Genomic DNA, 10,145 nt, shown 5'->3' on the forward strand with positions numbered 1-10,145 from the left:
AAGTAAATATAGTACAAATGATAAATTAATAAAATTGAATGCAACGATGTAACTTACTAGTTTGCGTACGTGATAGAGAGAGAGAGAGAGAGAGAAAGTGTGTGTGGGAGGGAGGGAGGAAAAGAGAGGGAGAAAGAGAGAGAGAGAGAGGGACAGGGAAATGGAGAGGGAGAGAGAGAGAGAGAGAGAGAGAGAGAGAGAAAGAGAGAGAGAAAGAGAGAGAGAGATAGAGAGAGTGAGAGACAAGTTATGCAAAATACAACATGCACTAAAAGTCACTTCGCGAGATATAATTTACGAATTAGCGGCTTTAGAATATTACTTACCAGAACTCATTCTCCGTGCCTTCACAACAAAGCCAAAAAACAATCAATCAAGGCAGCACCAAGAAAACCGTAGTAGTAGAGGCACGCGACAACACACGGAAAAACAAAGCAAACACGAACAACACATGACAACTCGGTGTCACGCACGTGATTGTTTCGCGCTCGACCGTTCGGTAATCGGAAAATATAACAACAGTGATGCTAGACACATAGCTTTATACCGTATGCCCCTTCCATGCTCCGCATACTACCGAATTCTGGCATTATTGAACTGCAAGAGCAGAGTTGGAAAATCGAGCAGGCCAATATGAGAAGCGAGACTGCTCAAGCTTTAGACTGGTTGAAAATGAAGGACTGTGGTTGGTTGATTTTTTCACGCATACGGTTTGCGCACGAAGAAATGCGTAAAAAATCATCCAATCATGATGCTTCTTTCTTTTGCCAAGAAAGGGAAAGACTATGTTTAGCTGATGCTCTTATCCTTTATGTCTTGTGCAACGGTCTGTAGTCTGTGACTGAATTTGAATCAGTAAACCCGAAACAGATCAGAAAAGAAGAAGAAATTTTTACGTGTTATTTGATGTGGAAAATAGTATAAAAGAAAAAGCAACATGTTTGTTTTCGTCAAGTTTAGTGATGGAGCATATGACATATACAAGTCCAAAAATATTGTACCATATAAAAATGAATATGTAGTAAAATATAAGTATGGGAGATATATTTGTCATATTATAGCGCGCCATGATAAGAAAAATCAAAACTATCTGCATGTATTTTACATTTTTTCTTATATATGTAATAGGTTTTCCTTTTGCGAAATATAAACTTTCTCGTAGTGTCTAAGTTCTTACAGTGTTTCATCTCATAGTATCCAAGTTAAAACTGCGTTTCTATTGATTTCATTCCGTTACGTGAACATTTCGCGTCATTAGAAAAAATCTATTATGATAAAAAATTAGTCTGATAGCATACAAAAAAATCAGAATGACACAAACACAATTACATTCAAAAACCATAGACATCACGACATTATGAGTGCGTTTGTTTTGGACGCTTACACGCTTTTAGCGTCAGTCCGTCTTGATAATTCTTAAATGTAGAACAAAGATAGACTGACGTTTACAGCGCGTGAGCGCCCAAAGCAAATGCATCATATATTGTACATTTATTGTTGTGATCGAGGAAGATGAAAGGCTTTGGTGAAGAATAAGATTCTTGTATTACAAACTGACGTAGTTTATTACTATTTTCTGTACAGTTATCGCACGCTTTATACTGGCACTTAGCCGTTGCTATACTGCGGTAAACTCTCCGGATGGACTCGGAGCCACACAGTATTCAACAGCTACTCACGATCTGTCTGTCGTTGCTCGCGATCGATCTTTTAAAGGGATCAATCGTGACCACTCAGCAATTCAGCGACCTAATTGCTACTGCACGTATGCCGCTGACGTTGCGTGCCGCGTCTGTACTCTACTTCACATTACGCTTAACAAGCAGATTTCATTTACAAGGAAATGCTGCTTGTTACCTTTTTAAAACAAACTCGGGTCGATTGAGCAATGACGCGTACTTCCCGCAATTGCTCAATGGCCCGTACGAAACTAAACTAAACTTCACTAAATTTCACAACATTTCCCCCCTTCTTGAAAGAAGGAAAATGTATCGCCATTTTCCGCTTACTATACTAAAACTCGGGTACCGCGTGCCCGATCTGTCGAGTAGTTGGCTTTAGATCCCAAAGACTGAACATTTCTTGTCTCGCTTGAAGTTTGCTCCTTTATAACCAAAAACACAAACTTACGATTGTAACAATAGCCAAGGTTACGCTTACCAAAGTCGGGAGAATAAAGTGCGGCTGCTTATAAAACGTGTAATCAACAAGATCATTTTCTTTCGTAAGTCGTGTCAACTGTTTCTCTAATGATCGCAACTGCACTTTGTTCCGTGTTACNTTTTCCAGTTCCACGCCGTTACTAGTCACATGTTCCTTTTTTCTTGGTGCCGTGATATTAAAACGCGGTAAGAACGTATTTATTCCCACGCCCTTAACTACTTAATTAGTTCGCACTATGATACTTGCTGTGGTCAACTTGCATTGCTCCGGCAGCTCTATTTCCCCGACTCCGGATATGACCTCCATTCTTTCTGACTTATTTTCGCACGTAACTCGTAAAGTTTCTTCTTTCAAGGTTGAGAACAATCATATGCGCGCCTTTGTTAATCGTATCCATATAGTTTGGTTAGAAACCATGTGGTCGATTTCACAGTCTTCGTATTTACCATCCTCGTTTACAAACATTTGTAACTCGCAGGGCGTTCCCTGCGAGAATCGATATATTGAATCCACGTTTTTACACACATAACGATTTTGTACGCTTATACAATTATTCCACTGTGTTTCACTAAGTATAGAGTACGTTTGACGATTTGTGTCTATTGTTATTACCGGGTGCTTGACTCGACTACGATTTCATCCGAGTTTAATTTTAATTTCCGGTGGTCAAAGTTATGCTAAACCGCGAATTTCTTTATTCTCCCCTTCCTTTCGGGACGGATTTTTCGAAACTTTACACTTCACCACCAAGTTAGTTCCTCGCCAGGCTTTGCAAACGGAGAAATTTTTCTTTGTGTTATTAATTTTGTTATTATACACATCTTGTAACAAATGGCGTCTCCATATAGTTGATGCGGATGCGCGGGTCGACCATCCGGGTCCCTTTGTGTTACATGTTGGCTCGGTCTTCAATTTGGAGGTGAAGACTGGGCTAACTCCTGTGAAACTGTGAATGATGGTGACAGTGACATTGACTCGCGGGTCAGTATTACGAGCGCAGCTACCATTGTCGTGCTCCGAGACTCTGCGGATATCAACACTGAGGACCACGACTCTGCCTTGCCGGAGCCGTCCGTGTCATCTCCAATCGTCACTGTGACCGTCACCGACTCCGAGGATGAGGTGGTAACCCCGGAGCCGGAGGATTATTCCCCGGCCTCTCCAGACCCGGAGTCACCGCGCACCTCGCCGCCAAGTGTATTCCGGCCCTTTTTCGACTGGGATCCCGACGTGGTGTGCCTGGGTCTCCCATTGTCGCCCGATCCTTCCGTCGTTACCATCTCTAACTTGGAGTGAAGCGGATCGGTAAGTACTTCTTCTTTTACTTAATTTTCTATAAAGCCTTTTAGCCTATTAACATGCACATTCTGTGTGCGTCTTCTTGCCTTTATCGTATATGTAACGTCTGAAACTTTTACCACTATTTCGTATGGTCCAACCCATAGTGATTCCAATTTCTTTGACCTTTCTCTTCTCAATGTCTCGTCGTAAAGCAAGACCTTATTGCCAATTTTAAAAGATACTGGCCTTGTTTTTTTATCAATATATCGCTTGGCTTTTTCCTTCTTTTCGCCCAGATTGTTTCTTGCTACTCGATTTGTCGCCCGCAATCTCTCTTTTAATTTTTGTGCGTATTTTTTTAAATTATACTGCGTTGACGGTGGTTTAATTAAGGCAATTGGTAACTTTGCATAACGTTCGTGTTTTTTTGAATGTTGCTTGTGTGACGTCTTTTTAACTCTCTTGAGACGTGTTTCTTCCGCCTTGATTGCGCTTTTATTTCTTATTCTATTTTCTACTTTACTTCGTTTTGCCAGTTTCTCCATTTTCACGCGCAGAATTTTGATTCTTGCTGCTTTTTCTGTAGTACTCACTGGATCTTCAGGGCATAAATATTTTTCTGGCCATATTGAAAAATGCCCTACAAATTTTTCGGATTGCCTTTCACTTACTTCTACAATTTCTGCTTGAATATAGTTTGTCTTAGCTCGCCCTATCATTTTGCTTCTTGGCTGTAATGCGCTTTGATACGGATGCAATGCCATGGATTCTTTCCCTATCATAAGTCTTCTCTTTTTATAATTATGCACTGCATTGTACTTTTTAAAAAAGTCGTTACCTAATATGCCTGAGTAATTAACAAGGAAGTCGTCCCTTACTACATATACTGTATGCTTGATTTCTTTATTTCCCAGCTGTATAGTAGCTTTTACCTTGCCGATCACACTTGCCTTATGCCCCGTTACTCCGGTTAGTTCCAATCGCGTTTTTTCCGCCAGTGTTTTCTCCTTTAAATATTTTTTCTTAACTAGTGTCATTGTAGCTCCAGTGTCATAAAGCATGTCTACTTGGCCTCTTTTTGCTTCTTTTATCGGCACTACTACCAAGTCTAATTCTGCTTGTACTGCCTTTACTTCTATAGTTAGAAGTTCCGCCACTGACACAAATCTTCCTTTTCTTTCATCTTCTTCTTCTTCTTCTTCGTCACTACTGGACGATTTGCTACTGTCACTTCGGCTTATCTGTTTCTTATCTTTTGCCGCACATATGGCTTTTGCAGCTCCTTCTTTGTTTTTCCTGCCGTTCAGTGACCAGCAATTTTCCTTGATATGTCCTGTTTTCTTGCAATAATTGCAATATTTTTCAACGGCATTTATTCTGCCGCCTGCCTTTGGTAATGACACTTTGCTGACTCGGCAATCTCGACCGAAATGTCCGTGCTTTCCGCATTTAAAACACGTGTCTTTATTATACTTTCCATTTTGCGGATTCTGATTTTTTATTTGACTGCTATGAGGTGTTGTCACCTTTTCTTCCGAGCTGGCCGCATTTATGGCCTCCTGTAGAGTTCCATAGTTCCGTGAGCGAATTATTACTCTTATTTCGCTCTTTAACCCTATTTGGAATTGTTGCAACGCCTGCTTTTTGATTGTTCTCATAATAATGCGTTTTTCTTCAACGGTGTGTCCTCTACCTTCCACCATGGCCCCATAAGTAGTTAAGATATGGGGGTTCTAATGCAGGGGCTCCGCGAGGGGGTGAGGAGTAACCGCGTGTGGGAAGGGAGAGGGGAAGGAGGAATCAATGGAGGCTTTTCTGAGAAAAACCGCAAAGAGGAGGGGGAAGGAGGGGTCAATGGAAGCATATTAGTAATAATGAAAGCAGGATCTGAGGAGTTGGGCGTTGCGGAAGAGATAACGTAGGAGTGTGGGTAGTGTCGGCGGAGCGTTGTTATCGGCCCTACCAGAATTAGCCAATTATCGGCGAGCTGTAAAAATGAGCATGCAATATTCGACGTGTGTTATATTTATTTCAGATATCGGTGACGTCATTGGTTGCAACGTGTTCGAACTTGTTTGTGCGTGTTCAAGGTCGTTCGGGACAATGACGTCATCGCTAAAATATAAATTGCGCAGTAAAACAAAATAATTCCGAGAAAAACCGCAAATTTCCCGGAAGCGGTCGCGTTTAAAAATAAGTAGCGCGCAGTTTGCAATTGCGCAGCAAATAAATAAATAATTCCGAAAAAAACCGCAATTTCCCGGAAATAAATAATTCCGAGAAAAACCGCAAATTTCCCGGAAGCGGTTCGCGTTTAAAAATAAATAGCGCGCAGTTTGTAATTGCGCGGCAAACAAATAAAATATTTTCGAGGAAAACCGCAATTTCCCGGAAGTGAGCCTGTTCTTATCGCTCGAAGCGATCAGCCGCTTCCGGGTTGATGACGCACTTCCCGCGATAACGCAAAACCGTTACATGCCGGATGTGGTGTTTATTGAAACGCAATTTCAAACTTAAAGATTTTGAGAAAAGATAAGAAGCGAAATAAAAAAGTGAACAAGTAACAACCTAGATATGTGTTTATGTCGCAAGGACAAGTGGTTCAAAAAGGATGTAATGGAACGCATATTGTTAGGAATGTGAAATAAAAAACACCGTGTTATTAAAGAATAAAGCAATTGTTTATTTTTTGTAAAACATAACGTAACATAATGAAAGTTTAACAATAATAATGTGTATTAAGGGGCAACACCGTAACATACAGCCATCAGTTTGCAATCGACAATATCGTTGACGTCAAAGCAACCGCTCTGTGCGACAGCAGTTGCGAAGCTCGCGGGATCTGATGTTTCAGACAGGATCGCGAAATACCGCGACAATCGATCTCGCACGCAAATAACAACGTTGTTCTAGTAGACGACGATGCATGCAACGCAATGTTTTAAGTTGAACAGGTTGCACATCGATTGGTAGGACAGTAATATGCGACTGGTTTTTGTAATCAGACGTATGATCCTCGCGTTGTTTATCAAGCTGAACGATACCGCTAGATCGTCGACAAGAATCGACGGCTGCGCGTCGCTCTGCCCAGACAAATACAACGTGATGACTCGTTCATTGTCCAACAACGTGTTCCACATTTCCGGCGACAAAAGCACCTCGTTCCCATTGTTGTCACCTAGAGACACATCAACGATTGGTGATGCGTCCCTGGATGAGATACCGATGCCGAGTTCGAAATATTTATATCCCGTCTTGGTTAATATGTACTTGCGACTCAGTATTCACGTAGGTTGTGTCGGTGTGGGTTGGATGCCATTGCGTTGTCTGTAAATAAGAAAACTAAAAATCATGATTTTATCGTGAATAAAAAAAAATAATAAAAATAAAAGCAGCAAAAAAAGAAAACAAAACAAAAAAATAATTACCCTTGATCAAATTTCTTTCTCTTCACGCCGTTGCGTTGAGGCTCGCGCTGAAGATCAATGGAAGGTTGTTGTTGCTTCATCGGAACCATCGAGCGAAACATCGTCGAGCTGTTCTTTGCGAAGAGGAGAAAGATCGACAACCCGTAGCACACAGGACGATCACAACGAGGGTGAATGACTGACTGACTGTTTGATTACCATGCGGTGGTTTATATATATATCCCTCACATACATAATAAAACAATTACCCCCACTCTCAACGCGCACACATACTATATCTACTCTGAATGAAGAGCGTGTTCATACTTTTCGAGTTGAGAAACTAGAGATTTTAAGTTGTATAAGATGTTTATATCCGGACAATGTATATCAATTAATCGCATATTAAAAGGACCCGCAGAGTGCATGAAACTGGTGAATTCGCTGAACGCGAGATATCTCTCGGAGTACAGAAAGTATACAAAACCATCTGCATTACGGAAGGCCAACGACATACTCGGTGGAACTCCTGGAAACGTTAATTTCAATTTGTTGTATTCCTTAATCCGCACGCTACAATCATCTACAACGGCCACAGAGTCGTTGTTGAATATAANGTAGGTGTGTCCCATAGAAGATTGAAACGCGGTGTTAATGACGGCATCACTAGGCAATCCAATCTCAGAGAAACTGCGCGGCCAACCGTCTTGCAATTGTAAACTAGGATAGGAAACCAAGTACACATAACCATCGGCGAAGAGCACGAGCTCGCTGGACGATTGTTGATAAGCCGCATCCAGCTTTGTAAAATTGGCTGGGAGAAAACGCAAGTATTCTTTCAACAGATGTGGATAAATATGCGGCCCCCAGTTCGAAGAAGCTATATACATATATTTATCATACGCAATGATTGTAATAGTTTTCATCAAAAGTATTACATCGGGATTGCGCACTTTGCACACATGCCTAGGTGGTAGCGGCTTGGGTTTACGCGGCAATGGCGGCTGCGGCGTCGTTGTCGTCGTCGTAGTCGGTGTGACCGTCGGAGGGACAAATGTAGAGACCGGCGGTAGTTCAGGTGCATTCGGGTTAGGTCCATAATGGTTTTGTACAGCCAGAACATCATCAAGGCTGAGTGTAACAGGCCACTGTTTAACAGGCACAAACGCGTACATTACCAAATTATCGTGTGGGCTGTGCTCTATTCCTAAAGCATGTCCAATCTCATGAGTCAGTGTGTGCAACAGATGATCCTTATTCCATGGATTTTCAGTGAGCTGCACGTGCCACTGTTCCTCATTGTCGATATGTATCTCAGAGACATGGTTGAGATCTCCGTTGGGATAATACGCGTGAGCGAGTACTCCACCACGACCATAAAAGTCAAACGGGCACATAGTATCCGAGTAATGCTTATCCCACATAGTGTGCCGTCCACCTTTATATGAAATCATAATGTTAGGATTGTGCACGCTGCGTGTAAAAGTCAGCGATAAATTCGCCGCCCACAGAGCGAACGCAGTTTTCGCTATTTGTAGATTCGCTCTAGAAGCGAACAAAAAGTTCCATGTAAGATGTGTAGTCGGCCACTTGTGTATGTACTCTTTGTTCGAGTAACGCGTCTGGATGTCTCGAACTCCACAACGCGGTCTGTTCATTGTGCGCATTGTTTCCACGTTTAATTCACCATTGATGGGTAGATTGTAGAATTTTTGAAAAAGCGAGACAGCGTGATTCAACGTGCTCTCGGAAATCAATGAGTTTTCAGCGTTGTCCTCTAGGTAACCGTACTTGCGTAGGAACGCGATAGCGGTCTCTCTCCCATCGACAACGCTCCTCTTTGTCGTATTTGTCATCGACCTCGTCAACGCGATCGACGTCGATGCCGCGAACGCGACGAAGAGCGCGAGAATCGTCAGCGACAACGCGAGCGACGTCATCGTCTTCGCGCGCGAACTGATATTAAATAACGGTCGATTGCCGCGCGGGTGGCGATCGAAGAAGGGAGGGCGCAACAATCGCAATAATTTACAGAACAAATAACATCAACGTAATTGCAAATAAAAAAGCTGTTGCACGCATGGCAATATACATTTAGTACAAGGAAAACCGCAACGCGCCAGACGGCTGCAGCGGAAGCGTAAAAACTCTGGAAGTCTTGAGACGTTGTATATAGAGCTGCATCCGGAAGTTGCGGCTGATCTCGCAAATCCAAGACGCGCGCTAAGAATAACGCACAGAATTAATCAGAATGCTACGGATATTGCGGAGACGCTTTACTGTTCTCAGTACTGTTTCTAAGAGAAATAGTTCTGATTAGAACGTCCTGTAGGATATGTAAATATCCACAAAAATGTGTCCAACCGCATAATGGTAATGAAATTAATATTTCGTGGAAAAACTGATGCACATGCTGGGGATAAGCATCCGCTGCAACAAACTATAAAAGGATGATGCGCGCAGAGCAAATATGTAGAAAGTTTTAAAAGCACAACAATGGATAGACTGGACGAGTGCGTTGACGCAGCGGACCGTGTTGTAGCTGCTGCCGAAGCTCTGATCTATAAGGCAAACAGTTGGCTAAACAAATTACAGAAGTAAAGAAGATCAACCAAACAAATACGGAAAGCGGAAGAGGGTTCTTCTTTGTGATAACGCCAAATCCTATGAAAGAGACGATTCTGCTACAACAACTGTAAGTGTCACAAAAAAATAAATAAATAAATAAATAAAACAAAGTAAATATAAAGAATAACATTACAATATATTAAATACAATTCACTAAATTGAATAAATTAAATACATGAAATAAATTGAATATGTTAAATAATAAGAAGTATATACAATTTAGTTATTTATTATGTGTGTTATGTTATTATAGATTTAACATACACCACCAAATACATATGTGTAACGAAGACGTTACAACGATGACGTATAGCTCCGAGGCCATCGTTCGGGACGGAAGATACATACAACAACGGATCACAGAGGATGACGATGCAGCCGAATAATAAAAATGAAAAAAATAAATATGTACAAAAACACAAAAAATATATACTAGATAGTGTTACGTCCTGGAGACTCCACGGTCCCCTTTTTCATGCGACGCGACGCGCCAACGCATAGCNAACCCCCTTTTTTTTATTATAATAAATAACTCGAACGGGTCTCCTATCGTTTGGAAACTTAAAACTCCAGACGATAGGAGAACAAACAAAAATTATATCGGCGCCCGGAAAGATAAACTGCGCCTAGCAATAACACAAAATTTTAGCAGCTTTCCAAACAAAC

General features: G+C 41.5%; 1 protein-coding gene across 1 annotated transcript; it reads right to left on the reverse strand.

The window, feature by feature from the left end:
• Positions 1–7,172: 7,172 nt before the first annotated feature.
• LOC109860638 (matrix metalloproteinase-2-like) lies at positions 7,173–8,791 on the reverse strand. The gene is made up of 2 exons (XM_020439872.1): positions 7,351–8,791; positions 7,173–7,177 (listed from the first exon to the last, which is right to left on the reverse strand). The coding sequence occupies exons 1-2, from the start codon at positions 8,789–8,791 to the stop codon at positions 7,173–7,175; spliced, it is 1,446 nt and encodes a 481-aa protein (XP_020295461.1).
• Between the last annotated feature and the right edge of the window lie 1,354 nt (positions 8,792–10,145).

This window comes from Pseudomyrmex gracilis, unplaced genomic scaffold (assembly GCF_002006095.1).
Source record: "Pseudomyrmex gracilis isolate BER0280 unplaced genomic scaffold, ASM200609v1 scaffold_439, whole genome shotgun sequence".
NCBI classification, from domain to species: Eukaryota; Metazoa; Arthropoda; class Insecta; order Hymenoptera; family Formicidae; genus Pseudomyrmex; species Pseudomyrmex gracilis.